This window comes from Gossypium raimondii, chromosome 9 (genome assembly GCF_025698545.1).
Source record: "Gossypium raimondii isolate GPD5lz chromosome 9, ASM2569854v1, whole genome shotgun sequence".
NCBI classification, from domain to species: Eukaryota; Viridiplantae; Streptophyta; class Magnoliopsida; order Malvales; family Malvaceae; genus Gossypium; species Gossypium raimondii.
This window is the reverse complement of record NC_068573.1, coordinates 45,216,774-45,244,547: the sequence shown is the minus strand read 5'-3', so window position 1 is coordinate 45,244,547 and position 27,774 is coordinate 45,216,774. Positions and strand designations below refer to the sequence as shown.

Sequence of the window (27,774 nt, the reverse complement as noted above, 5' to 3'; positions counted from 1 at the left end):
TCGCGTGGCGACTCGATGTCTAACCCAACTGGCCAACACACACCCCTAGGCCTGGTCTACACCACACACAAATTCAAATAATAAAAACATATTTTATTATTACTCTATATTATGGGCAATTTACCAAAAAAAAGTTTAATTTTTTTTTAAATTACCGAAATAGGCCCGGTATTTTATTATTTACCGAAATGGGCCTTTTCCGGCAAATCGCATCCACGTCAACGCGATGTCAGGGGATGTGCCACGAAATTGCGGCCACGTCAGCGCGATTTGCTGACGTGGCAACAAATCGTGTCCACAAGGGGGCGATTTGTTGCCACATCAGCAAATCACGCTGACGTGGCCGCAATTCCCCCCCAACGGTCCCAAAAAAAACTATAAATACCCCCACCCTTTTTTTTTCACAAACTAATCCTCTCTCAAATTTCCTCTCAATTTCCTCTCAATTTTGGTGTTGAGAGGAAGCATTGCAAATAATTAAATAAGATATTTCAAAAGAATGTGGAAAGGAAGACTAAAGCATATTGACGATAAAGTTAAAAAAAATTTGAGAGAAATTTTAAAAAAAAATTAGAGTCAAAATTTTAAAGGGTCAAAAAGTTCTTTCACAATTATTCATTGTGATTTAAAAATAAGAATTACAAAATTAGCAATTAATAAAAATAATGAAATAAATTTTAATTATAATGACATTAATGATTAAAACGGATGATACAAATTTTCTATTAGTGATGGTTAATAACAAAAATGAATTCTTTTTAAGGAAAAGAAAAAAGAAAAAGAAAAGCATTCAAACAATAGGTAAAAAGATCAACAAAAAAGTACAAATTGAATGAACTTCCGATTATTGACCTGATCATGGCTCGGGTTGTCTAGCTTGGGTCGAAGGTCCGCCCAAAAAATAGTAGGATTTGAATAAAAATATAAATTCGAAAAATGTGTTTGAATAAAAAATGAGGCCCGTTTTCTAAACGGATCGAGCCTCGGGTAAAAGTTTTTGGCTAGGGCCCGACCCAAATAAATTAATTATTTTTTAATAAAAATTATCTTGTTGTTTCTAGTGTTTTGGTGCTGTTGTTTTTCTGCTGTTTTTGTTGTTATTTTTGCTATTATTTTTGTTATTTGTACTGGCCAATTTACCAACAAAAGCTTAATTTTTTATAATTTTTTTTACTAAAAAAATGAAATGATTTTTCATTATCTCAATTGAAGTAATGAGCCTCCCAATATATTGGGAGGCTCATTACTTCAATTAGTCCCCGTGTTCCTCGAATGGATCTCTTAATTGTTGAGAGGTTGCCCAAAAAGATATATAAGGCGTACCAAAGAAAACTTACAAGTAAACCAGATATAGAGATGGCGACTAAGGTTGCTGTTTCCATTATTATATAATTTCAAGATCACAATGGGTCTATGATAAGATTGTTTATTTACAGCGGAATGATATACAAAGTCGCGGCCACGTCAGCAAAGCGCGCTGATGTGGTCGCGATTTCCTGTCACGTCCCCTGACATCGAGCTGACGTGGACGCGATTTGCCGGAAAATGGCCAATTCCGATAAATAATAAAATACCGGGCCCATTTCGGTAAATTTATAAAAAAAAATAAGCTTTTATTGGTAAATTGGCCCTATATTATACTTAGAAATAATTTAAATTTTATCATTTTACTAAGCAAATATGGTCTAAAAATTTAATTAGATTAAAATTTATGAGAGATTTATTAATAATTATTTTCATAAATCAATCTTAAAATTCGATCAAACATTAAAAAATACATTGTTTTCTTTTTAATATCAAAATATATAATTTTTTATTCATCATCATCGAATTTGAATCTACTCCATTAAGATTATCAATATCTCCTTCTTCTATGTACTCTTCAAAGTATAAATCATCTCAATTCCGCCTATGATTAAAGTAATGAAATATGCAACATGTTAGTATGATCCAACTCTTTTTTTTATGTTGTATTAAGGTGATCTGTTAATATAGGAAATAATTTTTAGAACAATAAGTGTTTTCTCAATTATATTTCAAAGTCTTGAATATCTCAAATTAAAGAGTTCACTACCTATCTTTGGTGCTTGTGTTTGGTATCATTCTTTCAAATGGTATTATGACTTACGATATGATGCAAGAAAATCATTTATATTTGCATAATTAGCTTCAACCTTATATGGGTTCATAGTCCAAAATAATTCATTGCTTTAGTTATAAAACTTATATAAACTTAACTTGGAGAAAGATGCATTCTTTAAAAAAACAATACAAAACAAAGTTATTAATTAGACTTTGGCTCTTTTTTTTTATTGTAACAAATACAATTCAATCACAAATACATATCCAAGTAACTATAAGTATTAAACTTTTATAAAAGATTGTCCGAGTAACCACTAAGTATAATCAAATTATTACAGCATAAGTAGACTAAGAGATGATACAATCCAGACTAAAGTCAATTAATTGAGACCAACTAGACTAAAACTCTCGTACATAATAGGACTCAGAGACCTACACATATAATTGAGCATAGCAAGTCTCAAACTTGAGTGTTCAGACCAGGACCTCTGCCTTTGCCAATTGAGTATGTTTGCATTCTTAAAACTATAGGGGTAAGTGTATTTACATCAAACCTAAGGGAATAAGTGTCTTTTACTATGAACAGTCAAATTAAGCTTTACTTGAAATACTAAAGTTAAGATATTAATGACCATAATATTTTAAGTTCAAATATGATTTTGTGTATGCATTTTTTTTTAGATTTTGTATAAATAAAAATAAAAATATCTTCAAACTAATATTTGTTACTTGTACAAATAATAATTTTTTCAGTGTTTTCACAATGAACCGAAATCCATTCGATTAATGATTCAATAAAACATTAAATTAAATATTTTTTAAGATAATATTTAATTAAATGGTATACTATGGCACACCACAATATCCAAATAAAATACAGGTGAAAGTGGCCCAATGTTTCTTAATTGATAGATGGCAGCGGCTCGTGACAGTTCTTTTTGCTCCCTGGTTACGGTGGTTTAATAAAGATTATTCTTAGAAAAACAGGCGACGGTCCCCGCCTTGTTTGCCTTCTTTTAATACGGCGGCGGTTAGCGGTTTTCACCTCTTACATTATATAAACTTGTTTTTCAAACGTCCCTTCCTAAGTGCAAAGAACCACCTTTGTTTTTGTTTAAAATTTTCATTAATTTAAATTGATTGTATATAAAAATAGTTGAGATTCTAATGATATATATATATATATTTTTAATAGAATGTCTAAAATTACTCATAGCCCATTCTCAATCCATAAATAAAATAATAATACATTTCAAATATTTAGACATTCATCTTCTTACATTGATAATAATATTTATACCAATTGAGCTAAGACTTAATCAATATTTAATTAAAATTTAAAATTTTAATTTGAGATCAAATTTAAATCTAACCTCACCCTTTGTGTCGAAAAATACCAGAATATTCATACTTTAATTTTACACTTTTATGATAACTTATTTATATAAAATATTATGATATTATTTTATTGGATCTTATAACAATTTTAACATAACATAAGAAATCATATAAAAACTTAGGAAGGATTAAGTAATAATTTGAAGAATTTAAATAAATTTGGATTTAAAAAAACAGCGGTAAAAAGAGAGAGAGGGGAAAAAAAAGAAAAGGTTTTGTCCTGCCCCATCCTCGTCCCTGTATAATAAAGTGCAGTTTCAAAAAATCTAAAGCTACGTCGTTTTCAAAGACTGGTGTTGTGAGGCATAGCTCAGTTTTAGCCAAAACCACCCAAAAAAGGAAAAAAAGAAAAGGAATCAAAAGGATGGCCAAATTTCGTGAGATCAAAAAACAAGTCAAGGAATTAATTCCCTTATCTTTTAAATCCTCCCAAACCTATCAGATATTCGACACGTATAAAACTGTATCACTCTTTACCGTTTGATCTTCGTCTCCAAGGAAGGTGCTCATCCTTCCCTAAAAGTACATATATTTCCAAATTCTGCTATTACATCCTGTATTTTTTGGTAAATTGTAGATTTAGTACCTGTATTTTAGTTTGTTGAATTTTAGTTTCTTTACATTTTCTTTTAATTTTAAAATTTCTGCCTTCACCCAATTATAGCAATTAAATCTGTTTGGTTAAATTATGTCATTAGTATTGTATTAGATTTAGTGGTTATATTTTTTAATTTTAATGCAAACGTTAAATTTATTAACTGATTTTTTTAGTAATATGTGAAAATAACAAAATAAACATATCATTACACATTAGATAATATGTTTGACACATCAAATTTAAAAATAACAGAACTTAACTTAATGAATTTAATAATTATCATTTGGTTAAAAGTAAAATTTTCAAATCCTAAATTCATAACTTATGCAGAGTACAAGATCTAATAACAAAATTTGTGCACAAAATGTTATTCAACTTTTCACCAACTTTATTAATTGTTTGTCTGGTAGTTTATTTATTGTAGCATAAATTAAATTAGATTATTTTGTATGAGTTAAAAAATCATATAATAAGTTTGTGAAAATTAATATTAAAAATTAAATATGATATGTTAAAGTTGTGATAGTGAAAATTATAATAGCTTGAGTTTAAATTTTATGATTCTCATTTGAATTGACTAAAAATAAAATAAAAATCGAAAATCGATTCAAACAATAATATTTGATTGGATTTTGATTTAATTTTTCTTAAAAAAATCAAATGGTTAGTATTTAAATGCGTTGGGTCTGTTTCAATTTGATTTTTATTTACATATTAAAAATTTAAAATCATCTAAATTTAGTGAAATTTTATTTTTAATTAATTTTATTTATTCTTTATGATATAGATAATAACTTAGATATTAAACCAGTAAAAATAACTTTAGAAAACTATAGAATTTCTTTAAAGAAAATTAATAAAATCTGTTTGAATCGATTAAATTTGGTTTGATTTGAGTTGAAGTTTAACAAACTAAAATATTGTGAGGTAAACATAATTTTCTCTAAGATCAATCTTAACCAAATCTATCTGTTATCACCCTTACTTAATATTTCATTTAATGGATCTTTTATAAGTGCAATACACTCACAGGTAGAGTATAAGTATAAATATATATATCCAACCAACTATAATATAGAATCAAATCATTACAAAACACAATTGATGGACGACAGAAAAAGATTAGACAAAATCTACATATGGTATAGTTTAGACCTGTCCAAAGGTCGCGGATAGCCCACTCGTACCAACTAAGACCGGACTTGAACAAAAATTTTAGCACCTCAGCTTAGTTTGAAACCGATTTGAATTTAATTTAAATAAAAATAAAAAAGTAATTACTACTAGATCCAACATAGGTTTGTAAATTATTCTCCTAGAGAATTATTAAAATGGGACAATAAATTAAGAATGGTGTAGTGGGTGGGGGCAAAGTCAATCACCAAAGTGGGTTTTTCTTAAACAAAGAATATGCTGTTTAATATTCGGAATTTTTCTTATTCCTAAGGTGCGCCGTGCGATGCTACCCCATAATACATATTTGTTCTATTTTATTAAAAAAAAAAACAGGACATTAAAAGATGGTTATTATTAGTAATATTACATAGTTGTCTCCATATTATTTAAGATTGCATAGTTGTCCCCATCACATGATAAAGTTACTATCACTCGCTCTATGTAGAAAAACCATTTGCCACAAACGGGTCCCACTAGATTTTCTCTCCTACCTTGCACTGTCGGCATGTTTCCACATAATAATATTTAAATTTAAAAATTAATTACCCTAAAAATTTTAAAACATATTAAAAAAAACTAATAATTCATTCAATAATAACTAAGAAAGTGGAAAAGGAGAGGTTATTAGGGAAAGTTGAGAAAGGAAGAGGTTGTAGCTTAGCCTCACTTTTTTAATTATGGGGAGCTTACAACATTTTAAAATTTTCATAAAAATTTAAAGAATTTCTAAATACCTAAAATTCCAAAAAGAAAATTCAGAATTTATTTTGAAATCCTTTTTTTAATTATAGAAATCTATAAAATTATTCAAAATACACGTCTAGAACTAGAAACATATTAGTATAGATTCATTACAATATTTTTAAAAAGTTTTGATGGGATGAACCTGGATGTCTTTGTCTCCAAGTTCATTCTAAAATCTACTTTAATAATTTTATGCATTTTTAATTTCAAAAAATATTTAAAAGAATCTTAAACTTTTAGGGTTGTTTTAGAATTTTAAGAAAATTTTTGCAATTTTATTATTTTTAAATATTCTTTTGGAATTTTTAAGGAATGTTGACCATTTTGACATATGGTAGCGTTTGATTTGCTAAGGTGAATTTTTTAACGGAAATCATAGACGAGTATAGACGGAAGAAAAGTACAAAGGCCAAAAGTTACCAAAAACAAAAATCTTACATGTCAAACTAAAGAACTTGTGTATACCATATGGGCCAATAAAAGGATCAAACCTAATTTTTAACATATATTCACAATTTTTTTTTATATAATTCATGACTATTAAACGTGTTTATGGGTCGGGCCTAGAGGTGCTCATGGGCCGGGCGGCCCAGCCCGACCTGACAGCCCGCCCGAAATATGGGAGGGTTTGGGTAAAAATATAGGCCCGAAATATGGGCTTGGGCAAAAAAATGAGGCCCGATTAAAAAACGGGCCGGGCCTCGGGCACCATTTTTTGGCCGGGTCCGCCCAAACCGACCGAATATAATAAATATTTTTATTTTTTAATTTTAAAATATTTTTTTAAAATTTTTTAAATTTTAAATTTTTTTAAAATACTTTTTTAATTTTAAAATATTTTTAAAATACTTTTTTTTTAATTTTTGTTTTAATTTTTAAAATAAATTTTTGGTATTTATTTAAAAAAACGGGCCGGGACGGGCCCGAGCTTATGAATTTTTCCCGGGCCAGGCCTAGGCAAAATTCTAGGCCCATATTTCAGGCCGGGCCCGGGCCTAGGACCCGTGCCAAAAAAATTTTCTGGGCCCGGCCCGGCCCATGAGCACCTCTAGTCGGGCCTAAGTATGATATTAACATATTTTATATTTAACTAATTTTGAGCCGACTTGAAATATGAGTTTAAAATTTTGCACAAACTCGTCTATATTTGCAGAAGATTAACCCAAGCCCATTTTAAATCCGCCCATATTATTTATAATATTTAATAATGGGATAAATATTAAAATTATACATGAACTTTGATTTTCTGCAATTTTATAAATGAAATTTTGATTTGATCCAATTCTTATAAATTATTACCACAATTATTGATATAACATCATTTTATATTCATATTGCATGCATAAATAGTTATATTTATCGAATATAAAAATAAATTGATGTATTTATTTCTTTAAATATGTATGATTAAATCAAAATTAAAGTTTCAAGTATACATTTAAACCACAATTAGAGTTTCACATATATAATTGCACCAAATTAAAGTTCATGTATAATTTTGAGATTTATCCCTTTAATAATTTTATACATTATTTATTTATTGAATTATTTTATATAGTTATCTTAACATTATTTTTATGTTTACATTAGGGTAGTATTATATATTTAGTATAGGTTTATTTTTTAAATGTGTTCTAAATTACTTAATATATAAAAATAACATAATATAAAATATTATAAACTTAAAATGGGCCGAGCCCGACCCATATTTTAAATGAACCCAAAATTTTTTACCCAAACCCTCCTAAATTTCAAGTAGGCCTTCGTGCCTAAACAGATAGCCCAACCCATGAACAAATCTAATAACTACTCTCACAAGGATGAATCCAAAAAAATTTTTTAGCAATGATCAAAATTTAATTATGTTTTTTTACATAGATCAAAATATAAGTATATTATGTATTAATTTATAATTTCATCATTTTGAAGGAACTAAACATTTTTTTTTTCATTTTAAAGGGAAAAATACAATTTCACTATATATTAATTTACGATTTTTATCTATAACAGATGAATTGAAATTTTTCATTTTGGGAGCCGAATGCAATTGCGCTATATATTAATTTATAATTTCTCTATAATTAAGAGAATTGAATTGAAAAAGAAATATATATTTAAGGGTTAAAGCCCTACTTAAATTCACCACTACGCCTTTTTTTCTTATATCCATTTTATACCACGCCAATTATATTACCTTCAAGACTTGAACTTGAATTTTCTTTTGAGAATGTAATGTATTTTATTATTGCACTCAATACTTCTTAATATACGAGATTAAAAATCAAAATAATATTACTTCAATAATAAATGAGATGTAGAAACCTGCTTGGTAACAAAAAGAAACAATAAATGGAAAAAACATACAACAATAACATAACATAATCCATGCTCTATATTATATATTAGACTTCCCAACTTAAAACACTGCCGTTTAGAAGGTACAAATACCATGACCATGCATATGAATTATGCTCTTCCTCAAGATTTATGCCAAAGAATAAATGAGAGCTAGATATTGATGACATGGCTGAAATGAAGATTATAAAGATCATCCTTATGGAGATTTATTATGTCGTAACAAAATATTAAATGAAGTAGGGTTTAAAATGGTTGCAAATATTAAACACAGCCTAACAATATTTATTTAATATATATGTTAAAATAATTAAATATAAAATAAAGAATAATTATCATAAATTTAATTTTAAAATGAGAAGGATGAGATCATCAGTCGGGCTACCTGCCCAGGCTAAAAGGCTTGCCCGAAAAGTGGATAGACCCGAAAAATGAGTTTGGTCTTGTTATTATATTGCTACTATTTTATTGTTATTGTTTGAATATTGTATAACTTTTGTTTTATTGTTAATTTTGCTACTATTTTAGAGGTATTTGCTTGCTAAGTTGCAACTATCTTATTTTAAGTATAAAGACTTTTTGTATTGTATTTTCAATTTATTGGAAAACATTTATTTTAATGTTTTTAGTGTATTTGATGTATTATATTTTTTTAAAAAATTTGTTTTATAAAAATAATATAAAAATTTTAAAATGGTCAAGACGGGCTTGGGTTTAGCATTTTTTTTATTTGTGTTGGGCTTGGGTAAAATTTTAGGCATATTTTCGGCCTAGGCCTAACATTTTGCATCGGCTCGACCCATGATCAGGTCTAGTAAAAACTCTTATAAAAAAAAGAAAATACTTCATCAAATAAGCAAAAAATTTTTTTTTCTTTACCACAAAAAAATTATGTGAGTGACTAAAAATTACCGATTGTGATTAGTTTATAGTTAATCACTAAAATATGTGAAAAAAATAATAATTCTACAAAAAGTTACCATAAAAGAATAGGATTAGTCACAATAGTCAATAAGAATGAAAAGAGTAGAAAGTGGATGGGAAGCTAAATGTAAAAATAAAAATAACTTCTACTCATTTTAACACTGAAATGATGCTTCATGGTCGTCGACTAACCACTTTCAACTTACATTAGATAGTTTACTCTCCTGAATGTCGTCGACATAGCTCTCAACTGTCTAAACCATCGCTGCCACAAAAGTATCCATAGCCAAGGGATTCATGTTGTCCTCCAATAACTCGAACTACTCTGATAGTCATGACCCAAATACAAGGTTTTAACGCCATTTGATGTAAACCCAAATGGAAGTGTGTAAAGCGTAGCCCATCGTCCCCAGTCTCTCTCTTTTATACACCAATTTTACATATAATTCCAATAACAATTGGATGATAAGCCCACTTGAGGCATTTTTTCCGTTTTATATTTCTGTTGATTCATGCCCCAATTTCATATCATTATAAAATTTTAATATATATTTTTTAATAATCAAATGAATTACTAAGTCCAATTCTTTCGGAAATTTGGTGAGAGCTCTACCCATAGACATCCATCAGGCATCAAGCCCAATATTCCTTAAAATTACTTGAATTTAAAGGTAATGGGTTTTGTAATTCAATTATTTTAATACTTGAATGGGAGTTATCCGAAATTGAATTTTATTTTATTTTATTTTATATATATAATTAATTTTAATTTTTATGATATAAAACAAATATTGTATATTTAAAATAGTGAAAATAATTTAAAATTTTTAAAAATTATTTTTTTAGAAATATTTTTTCTAAAACAATTCAAATAATATTAAAAAATCATAAAACAAAGCTTATTTTATCAAAATAAATTTAAAAATAAAATAAAATAAATATAAAAAACCGAGAACTAAATTGAGCCAAACCAAACTATGATAGACAGTTCAAAAGTTATAAAAAAACTCAACCGAACCGAAACGATATCACTCCTAAATATACTATAGCAATGTAAAGTTACAAGTAAAGAAATCATTCCAATGTGACACGGTTAAGTAAGTGTCATTTGTCACGCTAATTATTTGCCAGATGTCTTTATTAAATAAAGTTTAAAATGAATATTATTTCAATTTAATTTCCTTATCAAAATATATCAACATTAAATACTCATTCATATAACAATATCATATTGTCAATAACCTTTGTTATAGTTGATTTAGTCATAAATCTAGTTTAAAATTTTTTAAGTCCTTATATACGGTTTTAAATATCCAATGCTGGAAAATATAAATATGAGCTTCAAGCCCATAAAATTTAAAATTTACACATTCATTCATGTACAGTATATATCAAATATTTTTTCTTTAATAAATAAATGAGAAATATATTAAAAATATTATTGAAATAATATAGATTTATTTATTAATGGAGTTTCCAATTGTGTGTTTTTATACAACTTTTCTTTATGCAATTTTTTTTGTTAATAACTTAATTTACATCATTATTTTTTTATTTTTAAATAACATTCTAATTCTTTTTAAGAGTAACGCTAAAATTATAGTTGGGAGTAATATCAAAACATTTAAGTTTATTTTAAATATTAATTTTTGTGTTAATTTATATTGATTATAATTTAAACTATCATCATTTATAAAATTTTAATATTTATATTATTTTTAATATTTCAATAATACTATTTATGAAATGCTACAAAATTTGTACAATTTTATTAATTCAATATAATATATTTTAATTAATACATACAATTAACTCGTACATCACACAGAGAAAAAAATAGTATAAATAATAAAATTTTGTGAATACTTATGACTATTCTAAATATAATGTGAAAAATTAAATTTATGTTTAATGTATTGATAGTCTATAAATTATTTTTTAAAGAAAATACTACTATTAATAGAAATCAGGAACAATAATAATACGAAAACATAACACATAATACAAACAGTAAATAAATCACTATAAATTAATACACAAATGCAATTTTGCAGAATAATCTCAAATAAAAAAAAAAGAGAGAGAATGATAGACTGACAGTAACTACAACATTGGAACAATTTAGAAACAAATCAGAGATGCATTAACTTGATCAAATCATTGAAATTTGCATCCTAGCTCCGCTATAATCTAATCAACCTAATGATAAACACTGATCAACTAAGAAAAAACTACCAAAAGCTCTAAGAGATCCACCACGTTAGTGATGCACAAAATACTGATTCTCAAATGGCTTATCCTCCTCCTCCTCATCATTTCAGATTTATCACCATTACTATGATTTACAATGATAAAGCCCTTCAAACGAATGGTTCATAATAGATATGGTGACACCCTTATATTGACAAATCTTGCATATATATATCAGAACGAGACTAAAAATAAAATCACATTCGCTTTTAAAATAACACAACTGACAAAACAAAAATCACGATAAATATGAATAAAATAAAACCATGATAATATGGACTGAAATTAAAAACAAATATTTTAATATCATCTTACATAAAATTATTTTATTTTTATTTTTATCAAATTTGCATAAAGTAATATTTTATATCATTAATACATGAAATATATTAAAATAATAAATTAAGCAATATATTATATAAAAGGCTTAATTAAACAGGAGACCTTATACTATGCCTTTTGTTTAAGGGTGGGTTTGGATGGCGTTTAGCTTACTTTTTGTCTCACGCTACCGTATCGCTACAGTATTTAATCTCACCGCCACCGCTGTTTTTACATTAACCGCAAGTAAACGCACCGCCCATCTAAACTCACCCTAAGTTAGATATTGAATTTTTTTTTCGATTAAATCGAGCATGTAAACTTTATTCCATAATCAAAGTTGTTCCCTACCGCTACATTACAGTCATTAAAAAGAGAACCAATCACGAAGCGCCATTAAAATCTAATTAAATTAAAATTTTATATTAATATTAAGTAAAACTAATTATATTCCTCCACCGTCGCTCTCCCTCCCCCATCCCGTCCTCCTCCCTTTCCCCCCTCCCGCTCCCTGGAACCGTGAGCTCCCAACGCTACTCACCACTTGCAAATGAAAGATTTATTAATGCCTACTACAACAAAATTGCAGTTCAAGAGCTAGGTAGATACCTAAACCCACTTGCAAATACTCCGCATGCATCTATTCCGATCCATTTTCACTCTGTTTTAATCTGGTCGGCTAGTATCGCCTCTATTCTTTTGTTACACACCACACTGAAGCCGATTGCATGTTCTTAACGTACTGAAAATGGAAAAAGAGATGTTCATCAGCCTAGGCATCCAAAGGTGGTGAGCGCGTTGGTAGCTCACAGTTCCAGGGAGCGAGAGGGTGGAAGAGGGAGAGGGACGAGGGTGGGGAAGAAATATTTATTTTATTTTATTTAATAATAAAATAGTTATTTTTATGTAATATTAATATAAAAATTTTATTTAATTAGATTTTAATGAGATGATGACATGACACTTCTTGATTAGTTCTGATTTTTTTTTAACGAGGTAACAGTAAAAACCAACTTTGGTTATAGAAAAAAGTTTAGGTGTTAAGTTCGACCAAAAAATTTTAGCTAGGTAACTAACTTAAAAGGAGCATAGTTTAAGACAATCCTGTTCAATTAAATATATATATACATAATAATACTTTTATAGAATATATTAAAAATAAAAGTAAACTATAATAAAGGTCACTCAATTATGATTTTTTTTTGTCACCCAACTATAAAAAATTATAAAATAGTTACTCAATTATTAATAAATTTCTTTTTTGATCACTCAACTATGAAAAGTTAAAAAATAGTCACTCAACTATTTGATTGTCTTTTCTATCACTAGTTGGCTAATATAAAAATGGAAACACCCAATAATCCAAGAAAGTTGGGTGGCAAAAAAATTTTGAATAGTTGAGTGACCATTTTGTAACTTTTCATAGTTGGGTGACCAAAACAAATTTACTAATAGTTAAACAACTATTTTGTAATTCTTCTTAATTGGGTGACCAGAAAAGAAAAAACCCATAATTGAACTGCTACTAATTTAGTTTACCCTAAAAATAAATAATAAAAGGGTCATCAATCATAATGAATGTGAATTTCTGCCAATTTTGTGGGCTCAAATTGCATTCCAATCTGCAAAACTTAGCTCATTTTTTGTAATATTAAAATGTAATGGAGAATATAAGAATCATAAAACAACAACAAAATTATTGTTTTATAAAGTTAAACAGAGCATGACCTCTTCGAGCATTTTGTCGAATTCGATGTACTAGTTTGGATGATATTTTCCCCAAGTTGGTCCCATTAGGTTTTTTTTCCCCTTCCTGTCAGGCCCCTTTTTCTGCTTGATCTGTAAACTTAATTATTATTCATTAATTATAAAAAAAATTTAAAAATATACATTAGCATATATTCTAAAAAATTGCAAACACCTTTTAAAAAAATTAAATAATAGACATCACTGTAAGGATTATCATATTGTGTTTGCAATACAATTTTATCCTTTCGAAGAAGGTACTTCATTAGGAAAAGGTAGCTTTTGCTACATGTAACCACATATCAATCATTTTTGAAAATTTTAAACATAATTACAATTAATTCCAATGGTACGTTATATTGCATTATGGATTGAAAGTGGGATAAAATCTGAAAAGAAATTGAACAAAAACCATAAATGTATATGTACATGATGAGAAAAAAAACTCATACATAGTAAATACATATGATAAATTCAAACTTTGGTAATATCAAAGTCTTGTTGATAACCATGGTAAAATTATTTTTCCCAACACTAAGATAAGAGATCGTTCACTTTGAATAAGAAAACCCATCGTCATCATTTTATGCTTTTGCAGTCCAAAGTCTTCTCCCTTGCAGCAACACTCATTACCAAAATACATGAATTATTATTTTTTTGATGAGTTAAAATAATATGATAAAACCCGAATAACTAATATTATTAACGTGACTCGAATTCAAAACATACATGAGACGATAAACCCCTTGACATGAATTATTAAATTAAGGAATCGGCAAAAAGGCATTAGTTGGAAGGTAATGAAATTGGGACATGAACCGCTTTCGAAAACGTTAATTCTTGGGATATGAGACAAAGATTTGGTACTTATTATTACCAATTTCAAATAAATAACTGATTAATTAAAAAGACAAGGAAGGCATCAAACCGTATCTGCCTGTCTAAACACTAATAGTTGAGAGATAATCCAAAGTTGAAAATGCAAACAAAACGGCAAAGTATTGGACAATTGTCCCCTTTAATTTTTTTTTCCCAGCATTTTAATTAATTTTAAATAATATACTTAAGAACAGAGAGAAAAAAAACTATACTAAAGCTGTGAAAGAGAGAACCCACCACCCACCAAGCAATCATCGAAAGACGCCTAATTAGCAGGAGAGGAAGACCATGTCCCGACACAATATGATGACAAAAATGGAAAAAATGGGATCAACCAACCAAGTTGTGGTATTTAATTCTAGATTATTTAGATATGATGTATTTATCATAAAATTTCATAATAAAAATTAAAAAGTGTCTCAATAATTATGAAATATATTCTATATTTTAATTTAATTTTGAGTCGTACTAATTATTTTGTTCTTAATACTTTACCTTCCTCTTATAAGTCACTAAACAATTAACTACAAATTATTTAAAATAATTAAATTTAAAATTTGATAAAGAGTTTTTCTTCAAATGCTTGTTAAGATTGATTTGTTACTCATTACAATAATATTTATATTAAATTAAATAGCTAAGGGTTAGTTGTACAAATTTTAATGCATTAGAAATAAGTAATTTATCTAATAGGATGATTTTAGAGGAAACCTTCAACCTTAAAATATTTGTTAACAACATTTATAATTTTCAATTAAATTAAATATGTTGGTATTCGGTCGATTGAATTTTTGTTTGATTGGTATGGGTTTGAGTGCGCTAAAGCGCATTATCCTCCTATTTATGGGTTGAGGAGGGTTTATGGATAGTTTTAGGTATTGTCTCAAAAGATAGATATGATCAGAGCCTATTATGAGATTGTTAAAAAAATAATAATAATAAATATTGGTACATGTTTGAGTGGTAACAAATTTAATGTGGTATAATGATTAATTTAGCTCTCTAAATTTACAAAAAAAAGAAGAAGTTATTTTAGCTCTTCATCTAATTTTTCGTCTCTTTTAGCCTTTAAAATTGCGTTATTTGTCAAATCATCCAAAATGGATAAAAAAATTAGCATTTGTTTAATTTCCTAACATGGAATACACGTGCATGCCACATCAGCAATTAATTAATTTTTAAAATTTTAAAAAATATATAAAAATTATTTTAAATTATTAACCTTTATTCAAAATATTTAAAAATTACAAAAAATAGGTATAAAAATATGTTTTAAATATTTTTATTTTCTTGAAAAATTAATTAACTGTTGACATGGCATTCACGTGAACTACACGTCAACAAAGTTAACAGTCGTTAATTTTTCCATCCATTTTGGGGTGATTTGACAAAAAAAATGCAAGTTTAAGGGCTAAAAAATGTGAAAAATAAATGGAGGGTTAAAATTTTTTTTTATAAAGTGGAGAGCCAAATAAATCATTATGCCATTCAATATTTCTTTAAGTATATTTTATTGAAATAATGAATAAAAAACCCTAAAAATCAAGCATGAAAACTTAAGGTGCCTTAAACATTGTCTATAAGGCAATTTAGATTGCAGATTCAGATATTGTGTATTATAACAGTTTTCAAATTCGGATTTTAGAATTACTATCCGTTGCGGATAAATACCCTAAACATGTGTTATTTGGATCTACATGGTTTATTCAGATAGCATAAGTAAATTCAAATTCGTATATTTGAATTCACCGATTAAAAATAATTTTGATTTTATATATAAGAATTTTAGCGAATTCGAATTCAAATGTTTGTGTATTTGGATATCCAGAAAATTGCTAAAAAATTTGTAATTGATTCTTTTTTATGAATTTAAATATACAATTAATAATAGTATTTAATTCAGATTTGGATAGTGATACTTAGATAATTTATAGATAATAAGCATATTCAAAATTCTAAATAGATATACATATTCAAATGGAATCCCCCAGCTTTAGCAAAAACGAGATATTCTAGTCTCTTAGTTTCCGTAAACCAAGACCACCACAACATTTAGGTTGACAAATGGAATCTCACCCAACCAGAGACATTTTCTTTTTAAGCTCAAAAGAACCCCAAATGAACTGTTTCACCAAGCTCTCAATTTCATCGCAAACTCTCCTAGGGACTATCATGGACTGCATAAAGTAGCTAGGAATAGACATGAGAACTGACTAGGCCAAAATATTGCGGCCAGCAATGGATAATCTTTTAGCATCCCAGCTTTGGAGCTTTCCTCTCACTTTTTCAACAATGAAATGCATAGTACCATTAGTCACCCTCTGATGAAAAAGCTGAACACCAAGGTAATGATCAAGATTCTGGACTTTCTGAAATCCAAACAAAGAACTAATCGAGTTCGCCACTGTCGCGTCCACACCTTTAGCGAAAAATATGTTCGTTTTCCTAGCATTGATTTTATGCCTAAAAAAATCGAATTAATCGACTGAATTGATTTAATTTAGTTAATCAGTTAGTTAATCAGTAAATTAATAATTTTTTGGAAGTTCGATTATCAATTAATTTGGTTTGAAATTGAATAATTAACTGAATTTAATAATCAATCATACAAATTATATGTAATTTTAACTTGATTAATTCGGTAAAATAAACATTATCAAATTATTTTTTGATATGTTTTATACTTGTTTTAACTACAAAAATAAAAAAACATATAAATTTCGGTTAACCGATCAAATTAACTGAAATATTTCGATTCGGTTATTTTTTTTGAAAAAATTTCGATTCAGTTAATGGTTAAAGAATTAAAAAATTTAATTAATACTAATTCGATATTTAAAACTTTTAACGTTAAAGGGCTCCGTCTCTAACTAAAATCCAATTGTCCTTTTACCTTTTCCTTTTCACACAAAAAATATTGCCGTGATTTAGGTTACACTTAGGGACAGTTCTTCATTACTTTTGAAAAGTGCTGTGGAAAAGTGCTGTGGAAAAGTTTGGTTTAAAATTTGAGTGATTAGCATTGCTGTCAAAAAGTGCTTTTGAGAAATAAAATGTCCATTTTAGACATGTTATTATATCAGTAACAAATATGCATTTAAATAATATTTAAATTAGTTAATATTATTATATTTTAGTAAGAATATAAAAAAATTATTATAACTTGTTGTTAATATTTTAATATATGAAATATAAATTTTAAATATTTTTAAACAATAAATATTAATTATTTATAAAATTTAATTAGAATATATAAACTATATTTTAAATATTTAAATATAACCATTAAATATTTAAATATAACCATTAAATATTTGTAATTAGTATTTTAAAAAATATTTTTTTATTTTTAATTAATGATTTTAGCACAATTGTAATTAAGTACCAAGAAAAAAAAGAAAAATACTATGTTATTGGAAGGGTGAAAAAGTAATTAAGCACCAAAAGTGTTTTTGAGAGGGGAAAAGCTAAAATTTTTAACTTCTCATTTTCAGCTCATTTTCAGAAGTGCTAAAATTTCAGCCAAAAGTAGTTTGTTCTTCACAGCTTTTCTTTTAAAAGTGGTTTTGGAGTCAGAAGTGTTTTTTTTAAGCAATGAAGAACTGGCCCTTAATAGTAGAATCAACATAACTAAATTTAAGGTATAATAACTAAACTTTGCAAAAAAAAAAAAAGTCATTTATTCATTTTTCGTTTTTTATAGTTATTGAATTTATATTATTTATCAAATCACCTCAAAATTGATAAAATTTAATGTTTATTAACTTTGTTGACGTGCATATATATAAATTGTCATTTATGCCACGTTAGTAATTATTTTTAAAATTTAAAATATGTAATAATAATTTTATACTTTTAAATAATGTCAAACATTTTTTAATATTTTAAATAATTTTATATATTTTAAATTTTTATATTTTAAAAAGTAATTAATTATTGACGTGACGTTTACGTAGCAATCCACGTGTATGTCATGCTGGCAAATTTAAAAAAAATTAATTTTTCTATTTATTTGTAGGTAATTTGACAAACAACACAAGTTTAATAGCTGAAAAGGACGAAAAATTAAATAAAAAGCTTTTCCTTTTGTAAAGTTAGAGGGACAAATAAATCATTATGCCTAGATTCAAAACTAAAACAATTTAAGCAATGGCGTAGCTAAGGAGGGGTTGGCAGGGGCTCGACCCTCCTCAAATGGAAAAATTTTCATTTAGACCCTTTAAAATTTTTAAAATTTGATTTAATTATTTAAAAATTATAGAAATATAGATTATTAAAATAATAAAATTAAATATTTATTATAATAAAAATAATAATTTAATTTCAACCCCTAAAAAATTTTCTCCCTCCACCTAAATTTAAGCATGTGATACATTAAAAAAGTTATATAAAGGAATAAAGGAAAATACTTCAAAAAAAAAGAGAGTAAAACTCTAGTCTACCAACCCAATTAGAGTATAGTTATGAATAAGATTTCAAAATTTATATAATATAAATGATGAATAAACATTATGATTCGCGATTTGCAAGTGGGAAGGAAAGGACAAATTGATGAAAGCATGTGGGACTGGGCACGCAGGGCAGGGCAGTCCAAAAACCCAAGTACTGTAGTAGCTTAAATTAAATGCATGCTCTGCTCATTTATCGCTTAACATCCTATAAACATTGTACAAAATTTATAAAAATAAATAAACGATTTTGTTAAAAAAGAAATTCATTTTGTTTTGTGAACATAAAGAGTGGAATGTGTTTAATTTTGTATTTTTTATGGATTAGTACTCGAATTTGATACATTTTTATTTGTGAAAATTATATATTTTAATACTTAAAGGTAATAGTGTTATTTTTTGTTTCAATTTATGTTTACGATTAATTTAATTGCTAATATTATTATATTTGAATTTTTTTCATGATTTTGCTAATAGAATAAATTTAGTGTCAATTGTGATTTTGTTTAATTTTACATTTATTTTGTCTAATGGAAATGTTTTAATTTTGATTTTAGGGTCGATTTGATGAAAGTTAATTTCTAATATTATTATCTATTTATGATTTTTCATCAAATTAACTCAAAAGCTCGAATTGAATACTAAAAAATTAACATTGTTAACTTCAAGTACAAAAGCTGTAACTTTTGTTAAATACATGTATTACATTAGATCGAAAAAATAACACAAGTACCACATTAAAAAAAGTGTAGTACATATTTAACATTTTGTATCTGTATGAATTGTTTTATCATGTTATTTATTATTGTATTTTCATATTTTAAAATTTATTGTTTTATTATTTATTTAAATGGATTGGTCTATAAGTGGATTTCTTGATCAATTTAAGATTCACCTGCCTGCAACCAGTTGGGGATTTTTTTAAAAGTATTTCAAAATTTATAATAATGTATTTAAAGGATTCAGTCAGTACATTTTTAAAGTTAAACTTTATTTATTTTTGAATTTTTATTCGTTGTTTTAAATTTTTAGAATTTTGGGAAAAATTAAAATTTATTAAACTTTCCTAAATATATTTTTGAAAGTTTTAAGTTTTTTAAGTTTCTAAAATTTGAATATTTTTTTAGTTTTATAAAATTTTCAATTTTATATATTATTATCACTTTTTAAATTTATATTTCAATATGTTGTATTATATTATTTAGGTTGTTTGGTAAGTTTCAATTTTTGAATTTTGAGATTTATTTTCATTTAATTTATAATACAAAGTACATTATTTCTTTTCTAAACTCGTTAATTCTTTTGTGTAACTCAATTACTAGATTGATTGGGCTTTTGGGTATCCTTCATTTTTAAATTTTAAATTTTTAAATTTATAATACAAAGTGCTCTTCTTATTTTTCACTAAACCCACCATTTCTTCCTCAAAATTCAAGTCAATGTTTTACCTTTAGCTATAAATAAAATGATAAATTCGCAATTAGTCTCGGTACTAAGCAAAAGTTGTGGATATAATCCTTGTACTTTTATTTGGTCATTTTTTGGGTGAAATTTATTTGGTCATTTTAGTCATTGTAATTTTCAAAAATTTTAAATATCAGTTCTCACCAAATAATAATTATTAATTTCATTAAGTGAAGTTTAGGTATGTCCAAAATTTGATGCGCTAAATATACTATCATATGTGCAATGTGATGCTAGCTTATTATTTTCATATATTACTTACTAAGAATCAATTAATTACCGACTGTCATTTGTGTTAAGACTAGAATTTCAAAATTCAAAAAGCATAGGAATTAGAATGATTCAATTGGAGAAAATGGATTAAATCTACAACTGAGCGCATAGTGTAAGACTAGTAATTGAATTTAACCAAACGAGTTTAATTGCTACTGTTTGGGCCAAGATAAGAATTTCAAATTTTGAAAAGTTTATGGACTAAAATTTACCTATTCGAAAGGTACAAGGACTAAAATTGATCAAATGAAAGTATAGGGACTAAATCCATAACTTTTTTAAGTATATGGACTAATAACAAAATTTAACCGCAATTAAACATGCATATTTTATTTTTAAACATTGTTATGCAAGAAAAGAGAAATAAAAAAAGGCAAAAAGATGAAAATGAAGATAAAAGTAAATGAAAAACCGAGTAAGATAAAAGTAAATGGGTTACAAAATTGGTTACAAAATTATTGATTTTCCTTGTTGAAATTGATTTTATATGAATTTTTAATATATTTTAAATTTCATTTATAATTATTATTAAGAAAAATTTAAAATATTAAAACAAAGTTTTAACTATGGTTCAAGGACCAAATTAACTATTAACCTTTTGAATTAAGGTATATAACCTTATTTTTTAACGGAAGTTAATAATGGAGTGATAAAATTTTAACAATATAAATAATATTAATTATTATTACGTATTTTTAAAATTGAGGGATGAAAATATAATTTTAAATAAACTTTAGGGAGAATTGGTGGAGTGTGCAGTTGATAGTTACATTTGGAATGTAGGAGGTAATTTAATAATCGGTAGCTAGTGGTGGTGTTAATATTCCATTAGTCAAAGTTTCATTCACCCTTTCCCCTTGCTTCATTCTGTTTTCTCGGGACCACATTTCCATGTGTCAATGTCTCAATTTCCCCATCTTATGCGGCGCCTCGTTAAATACCCTGTGGCCGGAACGTTGAATCCCCCAAATAACTCACCCTCTCGCTCTCCTTTTTTTTTTTTTGGCCAGACTCTTGGTCTCCGGTGAATGCTTAATTTTTGCTTTTAATTTCTTTTTATATCTGAAAAAAAATATATATATATATTTGGCACTTAGTTCAACCGGGCGAACCAATAACGGGTTTTGGGATCCTATAAAATAGGGTTTTTTTAAAATATTACAAAAAAATACTAAAATAATATAAACTTTTTTTATTTATTAAAATAATACAAAAAAAAGGCTGAATGGAGGGGCTGTCACAGGCGGTACCAATGGTGCCTGTGGTAGGGGCGGCACCAACATGTTCGTATTTCAGCCATTTGTTCCTTTTTTTTTCGGATTTTATTACTTTAAAAAAATACTATTTTTTAGTTTTATAATTTAACATTATTTTAGTACATTATGTTTGAAATGTATTCATTTAGTGTGTTTTTTATTGAAAGTAATAAAATCCGGTAAAAAATACGAACAAAGTGCGAAATAAGTTTTTTTTAAATTTATTTTAAAAACACACTAAATGAATGCATTTAAAACATAATGTACTAAAATAATGTAAAATAATAAAATTAGAAAATATTATATTTTTAAAAGTAATAAAATCAGGAAAAATACTGAACAAATGGCGAAATAATGGTTTTTAAAATTTATTTAAAAACACAGTAAATTAATACATTTCAAACATAATGTACTAAAATAATGTAAAATAATAAAATTAGAAAATAGTATATTTTTAAAAGTAATAAACTCGGAAAAAATACGAACAAAAGGCGAAATAAGAGTTTTTTAAAATTTATTTAAAAACACTAAATTAATACATTTCAAACTTGATGTACTAAAATAATATAAAACAATAAAATTAGAAAATAGTATATTTTTATTGAAAGTAATAAAATCCGAAAAAATACTAACAAAGGGCGAATAAAGATTTTTTAATTTATTTAAAAACATACTAAATTTAGTACATTTAAAATATAATGTACTAAAATAATGTATAATAAGAAAATTAGAAAATATTATATTTTTTACAAGTAATAAAATTTGGAAAAAAATATGAACAGAGGGCCAAAATACGAACAATTGGTGCCACCGCCAGTGGCAGGTCCTCCTTCAGACATATTTTTTTAAACTTTTTTTTGTATTATTTTGATAAATAAAAAAATATATTTTATTTTAGTTTTTTTTTGTAATATTTTAGTAAAAATCCCTATAAAATAGCTAAACTTTCCATTTACACTTCAAACAAAATTCCTATTTCATTCCTTATCTCAAAAAGAACTCTTCTTTATTCTCTCATCATTTCTCTTTGGTGTCTTTGATATATAGGAGCAACTTTTTCCTTTAGTTTTTTTTTTTTTTGTGTGTGTGTGTGTGGAAAAAGTATCATCAGAAAGGAACTTGGATTCTGAGTTTCTTATTAGACCTGGATTCGAAAGTTACCCAAAATAACAAATACGTGCTCCATTAACTGAGTGAAGAAAGTGTTCTGGTGGTTTTTTGCGATATTTATTCTCTCTATTCATCTTCTGGCAAAGCTATTATTATTTTTTTGGGTATCTCCCTTTTCTTTACTGGGGTCAACTCTTTTTCAACTATTTGGCTGCTTTGGGTACTGCTTGTTTGGGATGACTTTCCTTGAAATTTCTCCTCCTTTGATAGACTTTTGAGTGACCCTTTTTAAGGGATTACTGGTGGATTTCTTTTCATTTTTCAAGTTTATCTTTTAACGTGTTCTTTCTTTTTCCAAACCTTTATTCTCCTCGTGTCCGGTCTCAAAAGGAATCTCTTCTTTGCCTCTTCTTTCTTAATTCACTCCTTACTTCACTCTCGATTTTAATGAGAAGATTTGAAAGAATCTGAAAAACCCAGAGAATCCGAAACCCAAGAGAAAAATGGATCATTCCCCTGTTCATTCCATCAAATACACTGAGCACCGTTATCAAACCAAGCTCCTTTCACCACTCTTAGATGTCAGTCTCGTAAAGCAGCCAGAAATGAAGCGTCGAATTGTTCGGATTTCAGTTACAGATGCTGACGCCACTGATTCATCCGGTGATGAAGACGACGACTACGAAGAACATGCAAGCCAACTTCGTTGTCGAAACAGAGTGAAGAAATACGTTAACGAGATAACTATCGAGTCAACATTATGTCCCGTCCAAAACGGCAGAGTTTCCAGGAGTAAAACGTCGTTGTCAAAGAGTTCACGAAAGAGGCCGGCGATGAAAGTTAAAGCGACGATGAAAGCACCGGCTGATAAGAAGTTCAGAGGAGTTAGGCAACGGCCTTGGGGCAAATGGGCGGCTGAGATCAGGGACCCGCTAAGACGTGTACGGTTATGGTTAGGTACCTATGATACCGCCGAAGAAGCAGCAGTGGTGTACGACAACGCAGCTATTAAACTGCGTGGACCAGACGCGCTCACTAACTTTTCAAATCCCAAGCTTCAAGACAAAAACAGCCAAAAACCGTTATCCAGCTCTGATTACCACTCCGGCGAAGAATCTCTCAACACAAACCTTTGCTCTCCGACTTCCGTTCTCCGTTGCCTGTCGCTTTCCGCCGACGAAGGCGACTCACAAAGCGTCAAGGAATCCCGAGAGTTGAGGAGCGAACCTGGAGCTGTCGTTGACGACTCTTGCTTCACATCGGGTGAAAAATTCTCAGAATTTTCCGATCAATCATCCTTGTTTCCGAGTGATATATTTAGCTCAGTGCCGGAATTGTTCGATGATAATACGAGTTTTCACGATTGTTTCCTGAAAGATGATTTCAGTAACGGGTTTTTGAGTTCAGGGGGTGATTTCGAGTTCGGATTTGGTGGCTTCTCGAGGTGGCAACGTGTCGATGATCATTTCCAAGATATCGGGGATTTGTTCGGGTCGGATCCTCTCGTCGCAATTTGACCGTTTCTTCGTTTTTCTGCGGCAAGTTTTGCATCGGCGGGAACTGAAAATATCTGCTTTTCCCTCTGTTTAAGATTTCTTCTTTTTTTATTGTTGTTATAATGCTATAAGATTATTATTTGATATTAATTATTATTAATTAGTAAGAGTTTGAATGTTAAACTTCTCCCGTCAATGGAACGATGACGGGCGTGTTTGGCTACGTGTTGTATGCTTTGTCTTCTATGTTCCTTTTATGTAAAGGCACGTGTTCTAGTACTAAACAAACAACATTTCGGTTTCCAAATCTATTTTACAATTGTTAATATAATGAAATGACATCTAATTTTAAACTTTTAAAAACTATATAAAAGATTAATCTTTTAAATTTAATTAATATTTTTATAGTTAATTTGGTAAAAATTTAATTTGTTCTTATTGTATAAATTTATACAGTAATATTGAACTAATTACAAATACTTGAAAATGGGTGAATTTTAAAAAAAATATTTTTAGAACAATTTACAGAATAAAAATTATGTTAATATAGGGTTTTTACTTTTTATAATGAGTAGGTCTTTTCTTTTAAAAAATATAGTGGGTAATTTAAAAAAAGAAAGTTATCAGATGATATTAAAAAAACAAATTATATAAGTATCATTAAATACATGTAATCGTATATATTGAAGTTGAATTTTGATATTTTTCCTTTAATTAATTCGAATTTTTATTAAAAAGTAATATTATTTTAATTATTGAACTGTTTTTGAGAAGAACTAGACATACCTTGACCAACACTCATCAATCCTTTTTAGTAACTTGATATTTATATTAATGGCCCTCCTTTAGTCCCCCAGCGTTGAATTTTCAATTATCTTTTTTTTTTTTTTAAATATTGTAAGTTGAATCTAGACTTAGGTTTCAGGTTTTGAAGTTTCAATCACTCTGTACACCACACAATATCATCCAATTTGATTGAGACTTGGAATTTATTAATCCCCAATAATCACCTTTCATTCTTCTGCTCAATAAAGTATTTAGACAGACAAGAATTCAGACAGATAATTTTGATGTGGTTCAGGCTTTAACCGATATTGATTTGGAAGATTCAATTATTACCTTACTTAAAAGGCTTCGTTGAATTAAGAAAATTGAAGGGCAATGACAAATTAAATATGTGCCTAGAGAACACAATTGTTGAGGACCGGTTAGTTAAACTTAACCTAACGTGAAAGTCAAGCTTACAAGTCTTTGAAGTGATCTCGATTGAGATCTTACAATAAGATAAAGCAAGTGATACTTTTAGGCAATTAAGTTAATAGAATATCTATTTTTGTTTTTCACAAAAAAAAAATGGAAGAGATGTGTGATAGTGGTTTATATGGTAGCAAAACATTAAGAGTCGTGAAAAAAGGAAGAGAAAGATGAATAAAAAAATTCATAAACCAGAGACATGTATTTATAGGTGAGGTGATATTTTTTGGGCTTCGACTTACATCAATCTTGTTATGTTGGTTGCTCAATGAGTATGATAATCCTTTGAATAGACGGAGTTGCGATTAACATGAAGTTAATATATCAAACATGTGATCCATACAAATAATAACCTAACACCTCTCCTTAACAAAGATTAACGAGGCTTGACAAGGTATTCATAATAAACATAATTAAATCATGGGTAAACTATTAAAACAATCACTTTTGTTTATTCCAGGTTATGTTTTAGCCACTTACATTAACATGTTGTTATATTTTAGTCACTGACCCGTTAATAGTCATTAACGGTGTAATGGTAAGCTGATGTGGCTAAATTATACAATTGATCATTATTTTTTTCGTTTTGGTCCGCATAAAAAAGTTTTAACAAATGGAAAACATGAAAAAACTACATTAAAAGAAATGAAGAAGGGAGGAAAACAAAAGAAAAAGAAGAGAATGAAAAAAAAGGGGGAAAGTTAAAAGAATATAAAAGAAAACAATTAAATTACTCAAAATGAAAATAATATAGGGACCAATTGTATAATTTAATCTAAAATTTTTATTTGAAATGATGATTTATCGTGCCACGTTAGCTTACCGTTACATCGTTAACAATAATTAACGCCATTGACTAAAATGTTACAATATAATAATGTAAGTGACTAAAATGTAACATTTCAAACATAAATGACTAAAATATAAAGACAAACAAAAATAACTATTCTGATAGGTTACTCTTAAAGTTATAAGTTTTATACTTAAAATATAAATTTTGGTATCAAGTTTAAAAATATTTATATGCTACTGTATATGATTTTATATTAAATATATATTTATTAAAACTATTTTTATAGGCGACACCATTTAAATATTTAACATTTTATTTTTATTAACTAATTCTATGTTCAATATAAAAAATATATTTAATTTATATTTTAACTTTTTTTTATTTGTTGATTGAGATAGCAATCCAGAAGGAAAATAGGACAAAATTAGATATGCGGAGGTGGCTTTGCAAGTTTGCATACCAGAAACAAAGAATGTAAATTATTATGGTTTTGACGGAACAAGTTTGTCGCAATTGGGGAAATTAAATATTTTTTAAGAAGTAGAATAATAAATTTTTATGATAGTAAAAATATAATTTTATAATTTTAATAATTTATATATTTATAATTTTTAAAAAATTAAATTAAATTATTATATTTTTAAAATTTTAAAAGAATTTAAATAAAAAAAATATTTTAAGGAGTCCGGCCCTCACAACAGTTTTGCCCCTAGTTTGCAAATATAGATTTAATCAAGCTTTCCAAAATTAACATGTAATTGGTAGATTTAATCAAATTATTTATAATTTGTTATAGGTACCTCGCGTGTCCAGGTTTTACTACCATTACTTTATTATGTCGTAACCTCATCCAGAACAGCACCTCACCAGAACTTGGCTTCATTAAAACACGTATGCACGACACATAGAGCTCTTTCAATTTACTTCGTCAAGAGTAGGCATTCAGTTCTCCCTTATCTAATCTGCTTTTGTCCCATCATATCCTACCTAGACTACTATTATGCCTCTTGATTGGCTACCATGACGAGACCTGCGCCATATACATACCAAAATCTAAGCTTGGAGAGAAGGGAGTCTTCTCCTTATACATTTCTACCCTAACCAAACACATATATAAACTCTCTTCTACGACTCTCCTCATACTCACCGCGTTAACCGTCACTCAAGTTCGGTGAGACAAACGAGAAAACCCCCACCAAAGACATGA

The 27,774-nt window shown here is 27.6% G+C and overlaps 1 protein-coding gene across 1 annotated transcript; it reads left to right on the top strand.

The window, feature by feature from the left end:
• Window positions 1-23,005: 23,005 nt before the first annotated feature.
• Window positions 23,006-24,827, top strand: LOC105800222 (ethylene-responsive transcription factor CRF1). The gene has a single exon (XM_012631212.2). The coding sequence runs from the start codon at window positions 23,528-23,530 to the stop codon at window positions 24,539-24,541; it is 1,014 nt and encodes a 337-aa protein (XP_012486666.1). The 5' UTR covers window positions 23,006-23,527; the 3' UTR covers window positions 24,542-24,827.
• Window positions 24,828-27,774: the final 2,947 nt, after the last annotated feature.

Coding starts and splice junctions, on each gene's coding strand:
- LOC105800222 (XM_012631212.2), top strand. CDS start 23,528: ATGGATCATTCCCCTGTTCATTCCATCAAATACACTGAGCACCGTTAT.